Source organism: Rhea pennata, chromosome 2 (genome assembly GCF_028389875.1).
Source record: "Rhea pennata isolate bPtePen1 chromosome 2, bPtePen1.pri, whole genome shotgun sequence".
In the NCBI taxonomy this organism is placed as follows: Eukaryota; Metazoa; Chordata; class Aves; order Rheiformes; family Rheidae; genus Rhea; species Rhea pennata.
In genome coordinates this window covers 8,909,120-8,928,232 of record NC_084664.1, presented here as the reverse complement: position 1 = coordinate 8,928,232, position 19,113 = coordinate 8,909,120, and the positions used below count along the sequence as shown (strand labels likewise).

The 19,113-nt window shown below is 42.2% G+C and overlaps 1 protein-coding gene across 2 annotated transcripts in view; it reads right to left on the bottom strand.

Moving 5' to 3' along the window:
- Positions 1-19,113, bottom strand: part of DPP6 (dipeptidyl peptidase like 6) — a 424,897-nt gene that overhangs the window by 258,980 nt on the left and 146,804 nt on the right. Inside the window, exon 1 of one of the 2 annotated variants that reach the window (XM_062567661.1) lies at positions 4,851-4,907. The exons of the other annotated variant lie outside the window; for it this stretch is intronic. Coding sequence (XP_062423645.1) covers positions 4,851-4,907 — 57 coding nt within the window. Of the gene's footprint in view, positions 1-4,850; positions 4,908-19,113 lie in introns of those variants that run through there. 2 annotated transcript variants of the gene reach the window in all.

Sequence of the window (19,113 nt, the reverse complement as noted above, 5' to 3'; positions counted from 1 at the left end):
TGCCTGAACCTGCTCTCCACTTTTTACAGGGTGAAGGGATCCTGCGCTCTTTGGAGCCAATTTGAGCTGCTCCCATGATGTAAAAAAGCTTCAATATTATGGAGAATCAGGACTGTTACACTCCTTCAGAGAAAGCATGTTGAACTGTCACCCAGTGACAAAGATTTGCTGGACAGCATTCAGGTAAAGCAGCAGATCTGAGATGATTAAGTCACAACTCATGGAAAAAAAGAACATTTAAAAAATATCTTCAGATCCAGGAACACAGCTCACATGAAATTACATTTATTTAAATACATTCCCCTATCCCTGCTAAAGACACGTGGGGTACAGCTAGTATTTTCATTCAGACTAGAAGTGCAAAAGTTCTTGGTTACAATGGTCTACCTTGCTTTAATTCACATTGTGGAGTGGCCTCAGAGCACATAAACTGGCTTCTTTCTGAAGGAAGCTAAATGAGAAAATGCTCTTCAACCACTAATGCGCATCACCTCAGTCTAGACCTAGCTTGAAATACTCCACCTCCAAAATGTGCCTATGGGCTTTGAGGCCTCACCATCATCTCTCATGGGGCCAGATCACTTCCTAATGTAGGCATAGCCATAGACAGTTCAATAATAGCTCTTTTTGGTTTAGTCTACTCTGGGAATGAAGTAATAATGTAGAACTCAGTTTATAATGGTTGGGGATATTTATGACCTTGAAAGAAACAATCAGGCACATGGGGATTGACATCTCTTACTACAGGAATCCCAGAATTACAGGAAAAACAGCTATTTAGGGGGAAAGCCTGCAGAACGCACTTAAAACGTGCCTTATTTTTTTTTGCTCAATAGTAAATTTGCTTCAATAGAGATACATTTTAGCACAATATATTAGATATTCCAACAGTACTCACTCTGCAACATACTACAGGCTCTTCTGTGAAGTGCAGAGTATCAAGGGAACATTAGACATGTGAAATATTAATCTTTCCATCCTTTTATTCCTGATTCTAGACTAGGTTGTCCAAGTTAAGCATGCTCTTGCTCCTCTTTAAGACACTTACCAGTTGGAATTTCATCTATTTTGTAAAATGTGAAATCGATTACATTAATGACAGTTAATAGGCAGAACTGTTCTATTGATCTGCCTCCGTCCCTTAACAGAGCCTACTCCAAATAAAAAGCAGCCCTGGGGCTATTTTGCCTCTTTACCTAATCTTTGGTCTTGTACATGGAGCTCCATGCAAACAGTCACTATAACCTTGTCTAGGATATGTGCATGTTTCAGAAGAGGATCTTGTTCCCTATAAATTCATGACAGCTCTTCCTTAGACAGAAAAAGAAACAGGAACAATCATTTATTCTGAATGCTCAAGCACCAAATTAACTAATCAACCCTTTAAATATGTTTTATAGGAGGTGTTGTTTGATTATTTGTGATCCTGATGTCCTTGATACGCTGACTCTTTTTTTAAAATACTTAAAAGAATCATTTTAGCATTATGTCTGTTACCACATTTTCATAAAGAAAAAGGCTCCTTATTTTTATGTATGACTGTAGAGATATTTGCATTCCCAAAGGCCATTAAAAGTAGGAAGAATTAGGCTAAATTATATGCAATTTATTAGACAAACAAATTTTCAAGCTAATATTAAAACACTACGTTCAGATCTTCAACCGGTGTAAATTACCATAGCACTTTGACCCAGTACTTGACCTTCTGTTGATATTTTCTTCTTTTTTAATAGAAAAATGGTTTTAATGATATATTCAAGTGTCCAGCCAACAATCCAAAAGACAGAGACCAACACTTACTAGTCCTCTTGAGCCTGATCCCAAGCCTAGTAGCATCTAGAAGCTTTTCTATGGACTTTTGAGCATTGGATATAGCAGAAAGGCAGCAGTAATTACTGTACAATACACCACAGCCATCTCCAACCATTTGAACAACCAACCATGGCTGTAGCAAGAGCATCTAAGTAATATAGGGTAGTTGCATCCAACCTACATCTTGATCAAGCAATTGTACCTGACTGTAAAAGATAGTATTACCCTTAACTTGCTGAATGTTTTCTGTACATTACAGGCCAAAAGACTTAAAGTTCAGACATGTGAAACAAAGGAGTAAGTAATTCTGAAGAGTTGAAACAGCATGGAGGTGGCCAGCATTGCTGGTCAGGAGGAAACTTTATATAGAAATTTTTAATTAACAAAGAGAAGAGAGGGATGCTTATTCCTTGATTTCAAGCAGGTAAGGCAATGCATTGCATATTACCCCACTTTAATCATTTTTTCTAATTATTATAATTTTTACAAATCTCAAGATGAAACACACCTTCCTCTCTCTATGGATGTGTGGGTCTGAATTAGATTTTCACTTATGCATGCAAAGCTTCTGCAGATGTTTTTAAACTTTCCCCACCCTACTTTGCAGTCTTTTCATGCCCATTTTCTGTTTCAGTTAGCATGGCAGGAGAAACAGAATATACTTCAGCCAGCTGTGTAACTTGCATACCTCTGGATCAAGAAGATGCCACAACAAGGAATACAGAGAAGGGACAGTCACAATCTCTCATGACAACAGCAGCTGCTTCTGAAAAAGCCTCTATGGTCAGACTGGCACTTTGCCTTCAGTTTTAGCCCAGGTACAGTTTTCAATTGCTTGATCATTTTTTTAGCAAGAAAATAAACAGTATTTCTTGATGTACGTAGGCCAATTTTCTGCTGGAAATAGAATTTGGATAGAGTCTTTGTTCAATTATAAACTACTTTAAATAAAATAAGAGCTTAGATCTGCATGTAGTGTAAAAAGATAAAAGTACACTCAAATCAGTGGACACAGATTAGATTCCCCCCCACCAGCACCACTGTCAAGTCATTTTAATAATAACACATTAAGGGGAAAATAACAGAAAAAGAAAAAAAGGAGTGAGGAAAGTTGCTTACAGACTCAAACATTAATATTCATCAATATCATTGATATTTATATATGCCTGATGTTTCTATTTCATGCTCACAGTAGGGCAAAGCTGAGAGAACATGTACTTTTAGAATATTTAAGCATACAACATGAATATTATTGCAACTCAATCAGCTCTGGAATATATTCAATCAAGACTCTACATAATACTAAAGACATATTCTGCGCATTTGTACTTCATACGGGAAGAAAGAAGTAGCAAAGACATGTCAAGCCAGAAGCAAAACAGCATTTGAGGGGTAACACACAGTGTTCCTTTAAAAAAGGCACTTGCACTTTCTGACTTACAAAATCTGACATTTTTATATAGCTTTAAGCAGGGGGGAAGGGAGAGCCTCACATTTCTTTTTGTTCAGACGAGGCAATTTTTACATTCCTTTCTCACAAAAATACCGCTGTATTAATTTTAACCTGCAGCAAACAGTGACAAAAAATACATATTCCAAAAGCAGTAGAGAGCGAAGCAGGAAAGCACTGCAGACGAAAGATTAGACGATGGCACGGTTTCTTCGCTCTCAGCATCAAAGTTGTTTTCTTCTTATTTTAACCGAGCCATTAGTCCTGTTTTGCCTATTAGTAAAATGTCACCCTGAAAAATGCAAATTATACTAAGCTAATTCTAACGTGAGGGTGCCCCATGCTTTCCCCTCCCCATTTCCCTAAAATAAAGCACCAAGGGGGGGGGGGGGGAGAGAAAACCGTGTAAGACTCTCAGCCTTTCAAGCAAGGAGGAAGTATTTTGAGAATTAATTTGCGTCCCGGGAGATGTGTTTAAAATAGCCTCCCGTGCTGTCCTACCCGATGACTAAAGTGGCGAACTTCCAATGTCTTAAGGAGACGACGAAAAAGCCTACAGACGCGAGGATGGGAGCGCTGAGCCTGCGCTGGCTGCGTTTCCCGTAGGCGGCACGTCCGTGCGCGGGGAGGGGAACGGGCTCTGGAGCGGGATGGAGCTGCCGAGCCGCTGGAGCACCCGGAGCCCTTCAGTCTTTGCAGCCTCTAGCCGGAGCCCAGGGATCTCAGGCCGGACTTCCCCTTGTGTCACCACTTCTTAGCTACACCCATCGCTTAGAGCTAACGACGTGCCCTTCTCCACCACCCTCGTGGTGGGGAGTTTCGACTTCTTTCTGTCCTGATAAGTACAATCAAATAGGAGTACTTCTGTGGAAAGCAGGCTGGGCAGAGAGAATTAAGTGTTTAACTTTCCACCTCTGCAGAAACACATAAAGCGCCTACCCAGGAAGAGAAAATGAATCAAATTCAGATACGGTGCAAGCACTGCAATTTTCAAAGTCAATGAGAGTTATGCTTTACTTATGGCTGGGTTTTGCCACCGGATATTTCACTGCACACACACACACACACACACATTCCCAGTACACACTGTACCCTGAAGTGTCTCTCGGAGAAGACGTCAGGCTAAAAATTCACTGAAAGTGCACGACAAAGTAAGTAGCTGAAACCCACTTGTGCAATTTCACGTCCATCTGCAAAGAAGCTGTAAAAAGCCTCGCAAGTTCCCAGTGCAAAGCTGGGATTACTCCAGCGAGAAGGGGCCTCCGTCCCAACATACCGTAAAAGCACGCACGCACAGGCAGAACTAGTTACAGAGCAAACCTCCACAGCCTTGAGAAAACGGTGCAGTCTGGTAAAAATAGCACTAATTCAGGTCCCACCACCACCACCACACACACACACCCCGAGAAGGCAGACCTTGAACCCAGCCACCCAGTACTTTCCTTTTGCCACTGATTGGTGACTCAGTTGACACAATTCTAGGAACCCATACCGAGAGAAAAACAAAATAAAATAAATCATACAAGAAACACAGAGCCATACAATGCAAATCTGTATTTGTTTTAAAATCAAGGAAAATAAGCGTTACCTGTTCTTGCTGTTGGGCTTGTTTCCCTGATGCATTTTGCTCCTTGGCTGTAGTCATGCTCACCTATTTTTGCCCACTGCAGTGGCAAACAGGATTTTACAGTGTGTGTGTGTGTAGTGTGTGTAAGCTTATGTGCGTGTGTGTGTGTGTGTGTTCAGACATACACGCACACATGCACACAGAGACTAAAGGGATAAGGATGAGTAACTAGTCCATCACTTAATCAGCAGCTGAGAAATTTCCCACCCCCACGAGAAGAAATAAATAAAAATGCAATGCAAAAAAGCACTAGTCTAGCTGCCTTCCCCCTTGAGCCTCTAAAATAAAAGCAGAAGAAGGAGCAGGAAAAAAAAAAAGGATGCTGTGGGGGCTTCTTCAATTAGCAACAGCCTCTGCAATCGTCACAGAAACAATGATAACTGCTTGGCAACCAGCAACTGGCAGCTCCGAGCCGGGAGACAGTGATGTGGTCCTCGCTCCCCACCTCCACGGCGGCAGCGCGAGCGCTGCGCATGCCCCGGCCGGCTCGCAGCAGAGCGTGCCTCTCTCGCAAGGTGCAGCATGGAGCTCAGCAGTCATCGGCACTCCCGCAACGGGAGAAAGGAGCCGCGGGCTCAGGAATTCAAGGTGCCCCCCCCCCCGCCCCTCCCCAGCATGCCGCATCCCCCACTCCTCCCTCAGCCTGGGGAGGGCCCAGCGAATGCAGAAAGCGTTTCTGGCTGAAAGCACTCTCCTCTCATCCCAACTTGTTCCTACGCAAATGCCCCACAGCCTTCACCCACTTGCAGTCCCCATCTCCAAAGAGAAACTGCTCCACAGTGCAGTATGTGCCCAGTGAGAAGTTCCTCCCTCCCCTGTCACCCATGCGGATGGGGCAACTGGGGAGGATGCAACACACCCTCCAGGGGAAGCAGTTCCCATCAATAGGATGTGCACAGCCTGGTGATCCCTGGTGAGCCACTTGCCTGGCTGCTGAAAGGTGGCACTTTCACTGGGGTGACGCACGTCCCCAGCCCCTGCCCAGGCATCCGTCTACATCCCTAATCCCATCAGGGCTACTTTGCATTTCTCAGTTACCTTGCTGCCTTCTGTGGGCCTTGAGCTGCCACGCAGGACACAGTCTGGTCGCACACGAAGCACGTGCTGCTTGTGACTCTCCACTCTGGCTCAGCCATCTCCCCAGGAGCTGCCTGGCACAGCAGAGATCTCTCTGACACAGAGGAGCTGTCAACCAAGGCTTTCGGCACCACTCGCCTGCCTTGCTGCCAGCACGAGGAGTGCTGGAAGGAGATGTGGGGCATGCACAGTGCATAAGGCATGTGTTGTGCACCAACGGCCCTCAGGGATCTTGTGCAGTTGGACAAAACTCAGAGCAGCCTGAAGGTTGTTCCAAGTTTGCTGGGGATTGACGCAGTGCCCAGCTCACCTCAACATCAGAAGATGTGAACTTGACACGACGCTGCCTTTCACCTCCTCCTCACCTCCTTCCTAGCAGGCCCAAAACGCTGGACTGCATCTGGCTTAGGGCTGGCATCTGTGCTGTTGCTTTCCGTGTAAAAGCTGAAGGTTCCTTCAGTCATGTGCTACCGGTATCGCGGCTCCGTCTGCAGATAGCCAGCTAAGGAAGGGGACTACGGAACCATTTATCTGGCAATCATGCAATCATGCCCTGTCTGCGCCTCAGTTTTACACCACAGATTTGTTATACATGGTCACGTTCACCAAGAACACAGCTCAGCAGAAAGCTCCACTCCTTACACCCACAATGAATTTGAGCCTCAGCGCAGGGACAGATCAACAGTAAGCTGAGCTTTCCTAGAGCTTATCTATCAACCACCATTAAGACCTCCTAAGTATGACCACCTTTTCACCATCACATAGCACATCAGGTCATATAAACTGACAAAAAATCTTCAATGCATAATTTTGCTGGTAGGATACTGGACAATATCGTCTTGTCCCAGATGCCAAAATCTAGGTAACAGCTCATTAAAAACTTGAATAAAACCTCTCTAACAAAAAGCAATAATTTACATTTAATTCTAACAGCCTGTGTCAACCTCTTTCTGGGTTGTACTATGGCACAACCCAGCATCCACTGTAATTTCACCTCTTTTGTGTCAATAGTTTTAGTTGCAATGTTTTCTAGATATTTATATGGAGGTTATTCTTTCTCATATATTTTTCCCCAGTCATCAGAACAGGATTACTTTCAAGGTCTTGTATGACTGGATACATTTGAATTTTCCAACTGGTTCAGTCTATTTTTCGACCTGTTGTGGAGAGCAATTGAGTCTTGCTTTGCTCCCTACTTTTGCTATTTTTATTTCCAAGAGGACTTCAAACTGAACCAAACTGCATTTCGCTTTTGTACTTCCTTAAAATATGTCCTGAAAAATTCTGCAAGACTGATCTTTCTCACTACATAATTCCTTTCACTGTGCTCCTGACACCTCAGTACTTACACTGGCAACCACTGAACTTGTTAACTCTACATTTATTGAACATAAATACATTTGTTCCTATTTGTTTACCTTTGCAGGCCTTTTCCAAGCATTTTCAATTCCTTCACAGTTAACAATTTAAGACATAGTTTTCACTAGCTGTGGAAATGACTGTTCTTCTTTACAATTCAGATTTCTTCCAATAGGCTTATTGTCAGATACATAATGAGTTAATTGTACTAATTAGCCCAGCAGTTAACAATGCAAATGCACGTGGCTCAGCTCCATTGCCTAGGTGCATTGCAATGCTGAGCATTTTCACTGCGTGTCCTGACATTTTGGCACATCGATCCCAGCATTACCAAAATTCTCCGTTACCTCTGCCCAGTGGCACCTCTCCAGCATGCCCGAGCCTGTGGTGGGGGTTCACCCCCCCCCAACACTGCTCACCGGCAGGGGGATGCAGAAGCAGAAGACATCTACCTCCAGCTCTCCGTCACCGCCTGTCCTCCATCACAGGGATTCGGAGGATAGCCAAATGGGCCTCCTGAGGAGACACTGGAAGAGCAAGCAGTGGCTGTAGCCATTCAGAAACAGCGATTATTAATAGGCACAGAGCTATCTTCTTTCATATTAGCACAGCTGAGGCTGTCTGTCCTGATCTCCACACTACGTTAGGGTACCAACTTCATTGCTTGGCTGAGTCATCAGTTACGAAAGATTAATACTTCCCTATCAGAGGACAAGATCAACTTCTGCCAACCCCAGCACTTACCCAGACAGTACCACTTAGTGTGTTGCAGGAGGCACTGACAGCGAAGGACACCAGGAATATGACCTTCCCACCTTCTCCTGCTCCACAGCATCCTAGCTGATCATAGCACGCAATGCAGCACATTTTCCCTCCCTGCTGGGTTACAGTATGCATCAGGCCATTCCCCCCCTTCTGCCAGTCACCCACATTTCTCTCAGATGGCTGCTCTGGGTGCAGTAGAAGGACGTTTTCCAAGCTTGCTTCCTGCTGCACAAGCCAACCTCAAGTTTTGAGCATCCCTCCACTAATGAACGAGCTCCATACTGTCCAACTGAGACAATTCAGGAAGACCACTATGACCATAGATAGCACACCCTGTTAACCAAGCTGCATGTCCAAAACACCAATTACAACCACCTGGTGGTATCCCATATCCCCACTCTTGACATCAGCTAGCTTCTCCAGCACCTTAGCAAGACAGACAGCCCGTTTCCCTTCCACCAGTAGAAGAGCAAATGACAGGTGAAATGACCTGTTCCCAGATTCTCAACTCATCTTCACTCAGGTTGCTCATTTCAACAAAACCGTGCAGCACTGCAGTAAGACAGATAATTTTTAATTACCTTGTAACAAACTAGTCACATATGTGTCATAGAACCTCTGCTGCTAGAAGGGAAGTGTTTCACTCCCTGAGACTGAGGGGAACGGAACTGTGGTCTAGTATCAGTCGCAAAATGTGCTCCCATGAGTTCTTGGAGAGCATCTTAGCAACCATCACAAAGCTCCCTAACGGTTAAAGACTGTTGCGCATCTTGCATGTTACAAATGGAAAATAATACCGCAACGGTTCAGTATGAAAAAGTGGACTAAAATCTTTAAAAGTCATTGCCATGAAAACCTATGCACTCTTAATATCTAAACCAAAATAGTCGTTGGTACAACCATGCATTATGCCAGCGCATGCTTCCCAAAGTAGCAGTTTGTTACTGCTCCCAGAAATTTTTCAGTAGATCTGTTTACTAAGGCTATCCTTGATCGTGCCCCTCCATATAAACGGATATCTCTGCTGACTCTGGATTCAGTGCAACCCCTGAACAGGAAGCAGCAATGGGCTCTCCGGAGTCTGTACAGAGCATTCACATGTACCACGTGTTAGAGAGGCCAGATCCAACAGCAGCCTGCTCATGCAGAGAGTCCCCTGGCTGCATACATCTGTTCAAGAGAGTACTGGCTAAGCAAGGACACTAACAAGCCTTCAGCTGCAGTGGGTTTAGTTATCGGATGCACAGGCCTTCTGCTCGTTTGAAACCTGGAGTTCTGGCTATGCCAACCAGGATATTTATTTCCCCTTCATTACTACATCAAGGCAGTTGTAGCCAGCGAATAGAAATGAATACTGCTTGATTAACTATATCTTTGCACAGCCTGCTGCTGCTCTTTCTTCTCTAGATAAAGACCAGATCCCACTGAAATTTTAGTGGGTCTAAGCCATTAGTACCTGGGGCACCATCATGCAATACCTCCAGCAGAAAACTCTAACCTGTTTGGTTGGACAGCCAGGCCCTCTGCCTGGGGAGTCCCTCAATATATACCAGCTCCTGCTCCTTCGCCTGGTTTGGAAGTGTGGGAAGAGCAGTTCAGCAGGGGTATATGACCCAAGAAAGTAAGTACTCTGGCAGCCTGTGGCAATGTAAAAGCAAATGCACAAATCCCTTCTTCTGCTGTCTCACAGGATAAGAAACAAAGGATTAGTCCTACAAGCTACAGGTTTTATGATATAGTATTATGGAGGTAGGAGATACTAGTAAGACAACTTAGTAAGGGAAAAGGGGTCTGCCAGCACAGACATATACTATAGGAAGGTGAGAGGAGCTTGTAAAAAATAACGTAGCTCTGAATTTCAGCATTCAGCCATTCAAAAGGTGACCGATCTAGCTTGGATCAAAACAGGCCTACAGGATTCAAGGGGAACAATGTTCAGTTGCTGCTGCTTTCCAGGGAAGAGACAGGAGAATGAGAACACAAGGCTGGCAGCTCCTCCAGCAACTGTTCCACTGTTCTGTTTCGCTCTGCAAAATTTTATCACATGTATTTGCTTTTCACAGATGTATATAGCACTGGTCTTTACCTGTGGAACAAATGGCCCTGTAGCATCCTTCAGTGTAGATTTCAGAAGCTCAGGAGGCATATGATACCTTCAGGAAACTTATTATTCCTTCCAGTTAAAAAAACCCTCTCTTTACAGGAGTTTATGCTTCTAGATGTCACCAAAGCAGCAAAACATCCTAGCTGTTCATTCTGGAGGTCTGTGTTCCATGCTCATCTGAATAAGCTTTGAAGAGGGAGAATTTCATTTTGTTCTGTTTTTGCCTTGCCACCCTCCAAAAATGTGACAATAGTAATAATACATTATTGCACAGCAAATGGCCCCAGTCAGAATTAGCAATTATATCAGCTGACATGTAGCTCTTTTCTGCAAAAGGCTTCAGAGATTCTGGATTGGTTACATACCATTGCCAGTGCCGCCTCTCAACTTTATCTCTTAGAGACCACATCTAATCATGTCCCAGAGTAATCTTTATCTTTCAGCAAAACTTCTCAGTTTGTCAAGGGGCATCACAGAGAAATTATTTTATATAAAGGAGGGAAAAGTTTTGACCTTTAAGAATATGTATTAATTAGCTTTATCGTGTAACAGCCTTGCTATTGCTATCCCCCATCCGTTGTCTTTAACAAGTTAGTTCTGCCCAGAGATAGTCATGAGGTTGCCTCTATACTCAGATGAATTCTGAGAGGCTCCATTGGAGACTGCTGTGGCTTGGGGATCCACTCAGATGGATGGTTTTCCAAAATTGAAAGGTTATCTGAGCACGATAGAAGTAGTAGTAGATTATGTAACTTGATAAAGTTACAGATAAGAATACACCACATTCCTGTTACTCATGACCAAGATCATTAAGAAAGCAATTTGGTGTGGTATTTTCATTTAAGAGATTAAAACAAATTTATTTAGTCAATGCTCATTAATTTGGCATTTAGATGAATCTCACTTCCTACAGGGGATGAACTTCAGAACAGCTCTACTAGCTTCACGGTTCTTGCAATCTCTCGCAGTCTTTGTCCACATCCAATGGATGATGCTGACAGAGCTCATATGGCAAGAGTGACTTGCTGGACTGCATACCTGTCCCATGGTGTTGTTCTCTATGCCGCCTTCCTTTTTCTTTTTTATTTTTTTTTTAATTTGGGCATAGGAAGGAGGTTTAAAGTGATTTTTAACAGGTTTATTTGAGTGACCATATTCTGCCACTATTTGTTTCTTGATACTCTTCCAAGTTTGAGGATCCCACAGTTCATAGTAAAAAAAAAAAAAAAGAGAGAGAGAGATGATGCTGAGATGCCAGCTGTGAAGAAGTCTGCTCACTTGTCTGTAGCTTAGAGCTATTTTGCGTAGCACTTTCCTGCCTGAACTAGATTTTGATCCTGTGGAACACGACAGGTGCCTCTGCCCTTACCTCCTTGGATATATATCCACTTTGATTTGCTTGTCCTAAAGAGCAAGCACATGTTCTAATAGTCTGACTTTACTATTTAAGTGGATTATATCTGACAAAAAATTACTTTTAATGCACCATGGGGTTATTCTCTGAGTCAGCAAATATAGTTTCATACATCAGCACAGCCTCAAAAGGCACATGATTCACATTGCCATACTTGTTTGGCAATGTGCGGCTGCTGCTGCCTTTTTCCTTCTCCTCTGTCTGTTCCTGCTGGTGTGACCTTGGCAGCTGTAATGCAACAGATGCCTCATTCTAGCTTGTTTATCTGCACAAGAGAGACTTCTGAGGCCTCAACTTCAGTGCCAGCTGTGAATAGTTTCCAAATTGGTTTTTCGAAGTTTACCTCCTCACAGCCTTAGTATTTCTGCTCCCCATGTTCTTAGGGATCAGTCTTCACTGCCTTTTTTCCCCCACTCTCTGGTTATTTCTGGATAGCAGCTGAGTCCATCGCTCATCGCTTCAGGACAGGTTCTTTTTCATTGCTGCTTTAGAAGTGAGTGGAAGGATTTGTTTGTTTGTTCTCCTCCATTTTCGCTTTCTTTAAAAACTAGTTCTACGGAAAAGCCACCATATATATATTTCATGGCTCAAATACCCAAATCAAGAAATTCAAAAGAGATGGACAGTGATGAAAGGCACAGAGAAAATAAAATAAATCCCCAAATTACTGTCAAACAGAGAATCCACATCTCTAGAGCAGCTGCAAACATATTAAGCTATTTAGTAGCCTATTGCTTAGAAATGAGAGAGCCTCATCTTCATTTTTAGCTACAACAGTGATTTATAAGATGAATAAATGATCTTCATATAAGATGATGACTGGTTTAAATGTAAATGTTGAGAAAGAGATCTTATGTAAGCATATACAATTGCCTGAGAGATCCTTGTACATAAAAGCCACAGCTGGAGCAGGTAGATTATTAAGCATTTGTTTTTATGAAATACACTTTTCATTGCAATGGTTGTTATTTTTCATTTACTTTTACATCACCTTTAAACAAAAAAAGATGAAAATACTTGAACTTACAACATAATCCTTATACTGTCAATAGTGGAGTTATGCAAAATACTGACACTGTTAAAATAGATAGATGTACATAATACACATTCATCTTAAAAGTGTCACGTTCAGTTGGAAGTTATACCACCACATCTGATGAGTTCTCAGAAATGATGCAGGCATAAGGACCAAATGTCCTCAGTTTAGGAATATAAAACACAACAGCTGTCACCATTAGATCTCATAGGGTCAGCAGGGCTCACCTGCTACAGCCTACAGCAAAGAGTACGAGCCCAGAGGTGGGAAACCTTGGGACCCCAGCAAGCAGTGATCCATTGAACACCACCGCAGCCTAACGCCAGCTTCTCAGAAGTGTTTCAGCATAGCCCCAGGAAGGGTGTCAAATTGGGCACCTGCGCTAATATTTTCATTTGAATGTTAGCTTGCTGCCTACCCAGGCTGCTTACTGGGGCTGGATAGTTTGTGATGTTCTCCCACACTCCCTGCCCCAAGTTACTGATGTGGGCTGTGATGGCTCCAAATATTGGTATACTGGTGCAATCTTTTTTTTTTTTTTTCCCCCAAGTGTTTGTAGATCTCTTGAAATGAAAGCTGTTATGGTAAACATATGTTGCTGCATTCCTACCAGCTCTATGGCAGATAAGCTTTTTCACCACCCCAAAATAGCCTTTTCTGGAGTCTGAACAACAAAAACACTACAGATACGTAGTCTTCTCTAAAACAGGCATACACTTCCAACACGCTGTCTACTTCATGTTTTCATTTCTGGAGAAGGCAAAAACTTAAAATATTTTCAGATTCCTGTATTCAAGTCATCAAAGATGTGAGGAAGAGGCGAGAAGAAACATCTGAGAGTAATTCTACTTCACCAGCCAGACAAAGCAAGCAATACACGTTACTTAATTCACTTTCCCTCACTGTGCTTGAGTACCCGCTCCCGTGCACACATTTCTAGATTGTGTGTCTTGCACAATACATTTACTAAAGCAGATGACAGCTAAAACTTGTTACCAGCATTTTGAATGCCCTCTAGTGGAAATGCTATTTCTGGAAAACAGGCCAGTTGGAAAAGTCTACCTAGGATTCTTAACAAAGCGTCCAGGTATGTCTTTAATCCAAGGCTGGAGGGGGTGGGGGAGACAGAGGAGGAACTGAGTTGACTTTTGACTGGCACAATCTCAATAGTCCACTTTCCTCATGATGAACTAACAAAACCAAAACAACCCCTGACTCTCTTCCCCTCCCCCCTTTTTAAAAAATTAACCGAAATTTTGACTTACCACTTGGACCACTTCTGAAAACTCAGGTTTCAGCGGATGAGATCTGCTTTTCAAAAATGTGATAGCGCTACATATCGGTGCTTACTGCCTCAGCAGAATACTGCTCAGTTCTGGGGATATTTTGTCAAATTAGATTCCCAACTCCCTTGAAACCAGTATGAAAAGTAGAAAGTTTACTGCATGCTGTGCAAACAATTACAATATGCAAACCTGAAAAGTAAGTAAAGTAAATCAAGTAATGTAAGAATCAGCCAGATCCCATTCCCGTCTTTTGATCCATTAGTAACTCGGGAGAATTCCCCACACCGAAATTAATGCAGAGCTGTTGTATAAGACCTATACATCCTATAACTCTCACTACAGTCTTCAGAAAAGGTGGGTCCTGAATAGACCACAAGAGGTCTGAAAGCGGTTAAGACATCCTCCCTCACTGAGCAGCGATGCTGTTCAGATTGCAGTGACGCGGCGGGTGCTGAGCGCTGTCACTCCAGGCTCTCGGGCAGAGCTAGAGCAAGGGCAGCAAACGCCGTGTCGAGGAGGCATGAACGCCCTCCTGTCTCTACTTGAAAGAGCAGAGGGCGCCTGGACTTTGCCCCACCTCTCCTACTAGAAGCTAATCCAACCCTTTTACGTACAGCCCGTTGTCCTGCTCACGCTCCTGCCCACACCACCTCTGGGTGGCCCAAAGCTAACAGCAGCAGGGTGGCACGTCTGAGAGCCACAGGCAGGATGGAGCCTCTCGCAGAGTTCGACATCGCTCCCTGTGTTTTTCCATCCCAAATATTTGTTACCGTGGGGTCGAACAGCCAGGCAGGGAAGGATGAAGCGGTGATTTGGGTACAGGAATCGCTCTGGGTGTCTAAATGCTGCAGTAGGGTTCCAGGTATGGCAAACACCACTCATCAAGTGACCGAGGACACATATCTCAGTAAGGCTCAGATTATCTCGTTAGTTTGCTGAGCTAACAAGTCCTGAGTATGGCTTCACTACTTTTTGTGCCTATGACTAAAATATATGGCAGCCTCCACAGATTATTACACAGCTACTTACCAAGAGGTACTCAATACTACCTTCCTCTTTACAACCCAAATCAACAAATACATCCCTTCTGTAACACTCAAGATTGAGTTTGTCTCCAGCAAGACTATTTTTGGCATGTTATTGCTTGATAGGGCAGCTACAACCTTTGCATTCTACCATATTCTAAAGACAGTGAGAAAGAAATAATGGCATAAACATCTCGAAGTAGCGCACAACTGAATAAATGAGCACATTTACAAATTATCTGATATAAAATTTTGTGATTTCCCTTATTTTAGAAGATAGTATAATGAAAGGAAATTGAGGTATCTGAGACTAATAGGAAGTTCTATAATTTGCAGTGCAGCTCCTACAAAAACCTAACTATGTGAAAATAGGCAATTTTTCTCCTAAAATATATCTCTTAGGAAACCATGCAAAGTATGCTATTTGGACTCAAGTTTGGTAGCATCCCAGACAGAACCATTTATTTATCACAATGCATAACATATATGCAATTACATATATGTGTCTGTGAGATATACCAGTGAAATATGTAAAAATCAGAAAACATGTAAAAAAAAATGCAAAAAATCAGATCATATATACATCACAGACGCAAATGACACAAGCAATTGCCTAAATATGATATAGCACAAGAACAGTGCCCACAAGGAGACAAAAGGTGTGTCCACTCTGTCTCCCTGTCGTCACTCAGGCCTTTCACTGTCACAACCTATGGCCTATTTGCAAGATGAAGTACAGAAGGAATCCAAGCCTGCTGGCTGGATGTCATCTATAGGAGGCAACAGCAAATCAATAGCAAAATCATATGCTTGGATCAGGCTTCTCCGCAAACAGTATGTTCATCTGGAAAGACCTGCGTCTCTGTCTAGCGCTTGGTGTGTTACTCTTTGCATGTGAAATATCTGTAATTACATCTTATGTTAGGAAAGCTCATAAAGGTTCACCTTCATATACATGCTGACACTTGAAAAAAGAAGTTGCAACACTCTTCATTGTGTTGCTCTGTAGAGCAGATCAGACATTTAGAAACACCAAGGGGCAGATTTCAATCATACCTGAGAACACCAGAAATATTACCCCAAAATGGTCTTTTGGACATTTTTCAGAGATAGTAAGGCAGCTTAAGATCTATATTTATTCATAGAATGAGCACTCTTTACATTTCTGCTCTCTTTCTTTATAGATCAAGACTTTTGCTAGTGTGTAAACTGGCTGCAGAATGGGATATTTAGAAGCTTAAGTTACAAGAGCCTGGAACAGTGGAAATGGAAGTTGGCTAGTGTGTAACTGTGTGCAGGGGGGAGGAACAGCAACAAAAAAATTCCATCTGCCTTACAGAGCAATCCAGAGCACTGAATAGCTGGTTAGCTACTTTTCACCTTGCGTTGCAGTTTGGTAATATGAGAACAAGCCATAGCTTCTCTGAAAAGATTAATATGAGGAGAAAGCAAAATAGACTGATGCACAACACATTCATGCTTGCCAGAAAATCTAAGCATGAAAGGGAAACTATTGTAAAAAGCTTTAACAGACAGTATTCCTAAGCAGTACTTGGTCTGATAGCTTTACTCCTTCCAGTAGTCAAAGAGAAGTCAAAGTAAACGGGAAAATTCTAACCAGAAGATCAAGTTTTTGATTATGTCTGGAAGGGAAGTCAGGAGACTAGCTGTCCCAAACAGATTTATCTTATTTTCAACACCATTTATTCCCTTCACAGATGCCAGCAACAGGTTGCACGTGATTAAAAGTTACACAAGTATCAGACAAGCCAGTTGTGGTCTTAAAAGATTTAATTTAGCATTTTCTTCAAACTGATTTAATGTTGGATAGTATTGGCAGTAGCATGACATATGCCTGATAAAATAGTTCATGTTACAAGTTAGATACTGGCCTGAGATTTTTGGTTTATCTTTGTGGTAGCAGTAGAAAGCAAAAAAAAAAAATCACATTCATAGTCCATTCAGCATTGCATTTTGATGTATAGACCATTTTCTTATCAACTGATTCATTAGGATGACATGAATTACAGTAAAAAAGAACTCCCTTTGAATCTCTTTGCTAGATAAACTCTGCAGTATAATTTTAAATATGCATAAATATACACATACATATCAAAACAGTTGGAGGATTCCAAGTGGTTTCCTTAAAGTAACCTTTTATTAAAGATTTTGTTTTCTTGTTAATAAGAGTTAGAGTAAAACTTTCTAGTAAATGTATGCTGACACGGTCGGGCCCACAGTGCCTGGAAGAAGTATGGTACAAGAACACCTTTTCACTCAGCCTTTGCTTCAAAGAGGAAGAAACGGTAGTTAATTTACTGGGGAGGAACCCTTATTTGAGAGGCATAGAAAATAAAGCTTCTTCTCCAAGTTTTGCACTGCAAATGAGCTTTAAAGATATATAATCAAAGATAGCTGATTGTTTTTAAAGGCTGATAGCGCCTCCATCCTGACACAACTCAATGCGTCTTCTCCCAGCCACGATAGCTTCTTGACATTACTCTGGCTCAATAAAGCGGCTATGAGTGGCTGTAAGTGCAATGAACATCCATTTTAAATCCTCTTTTACATAGTCAGGGAAGTGTAATGCAGACACAGCATAAATGAAAATCCATTTCTGAAAGCTGGAGTCAAAATTGAAAAGCATCTATTCAAAAAAACAAGGTTGTAGTAAAGTAGCATGCAATCAATATAGTCAATATATTAGAAATTCATTGTAATGAAGCTAAAAGAAAAATAAACTCATTTTTAATTGTTTGCATTACAAGAGCACCCAGGAGCCTCACAGATCAGGCTTCCCCTATGCTTCAGACTGGAGATACGCTCCACACAACAGTCCCTGCTGAAAATAACTTGCAATATAAAGAGGAGTATTCCGCCTGCCATCTGCCCAGCTCACGGCTTTCTTTTTGCAAAGAGATCATTTTTACTGTTAGCGAGTTTTTCTGACTAAGTCCGTGTCGGACAGACATTTCTTTCTCTGGTACTCACTTCTGAGGCACCCTGCATTACAACACTCTCTCTGTGTCTGCAGCATCACATCTCTCCCCTCCTTTCATAGATCGTTTCAAAGTACCCTTCCTGGATACAAAAAGCCTGAATGATTCACATCAGCACTCAATAGCTTTCGGTCCCGTTACATCTCCATTTGGGTTGAGCAAGGTTTTAAGAGGCGCAGGGCCCCATGCAGGTTCCCACGCTCTGTCAGTCAGCTGGCGCCTGTTGGGGTTCATCACAGTCCACTGAACTCAGCATCACATTTTCTACTTACTGCCCTGGGCTCTGATACTGAAACTTTGAGTCTGTGGCCTTGCTGGGGACCAGCACCTGGCGTTTGTCCTTGTCTTCGGATTATACTGCAACTCAGCAGTATAGAAATGCATACCTATAACTTGCATAAAATAAGAATTAAGGAGTTTATTAAAGTACAGGGCTTTCCTCCCTTTCATGCAAAACACATATAAAGAGTCATTCATGACCAAGAACATCTGATCCATATATATTGGGACATGATGGTGTGCTTATAGTCCAGAATCCATTACAGTTAATTTTGCACTATTTACACTCATCTGCCGTAAATCTAATATTGTTTTGATGGCTATTCCATTTAATGTACTCTAGGAATGCTATTCAAGCCAGTATCAATTACATTTGCAAATAAACTGATGTTTTGGGTTAAACAAAGTGAAAACATTCTTCCTCTGAGAAATTTAGTACTTTGTTTCTGCATCTCTTCCAAGTGAATCTTGTGTTTTATTCAATTAAGTACCATAGAAGATTACAATGATTCAGAAAACATTAAATGAAAAACATTGATTCTACAATAATAACGTTGGATGAGCCAGGAACTGCTACCAATAACATAATCATGATGCATCAAACTTGATTACAACTTCAAAATAGTCCTTTAATTTCACAGTAATTATTTAAAACTCTTTTCAACTCTACTCTTTTTGCCACTGACATTTGCACAGAACTGTCTCTACTTGAAAAATTGAAATTTCTGGGCCTAAATCTGCACACCTAGCACATACTACCAAGTAGTTGGAATCTTCTCAAACACTTCACATTCTCATCCTCTTCCTCTCTGTCATTACTGTCGGTAAGATTGTATTCTACAGGGAGGCCAAGCCAGAGGCTTTGTAACAAACACAAGGG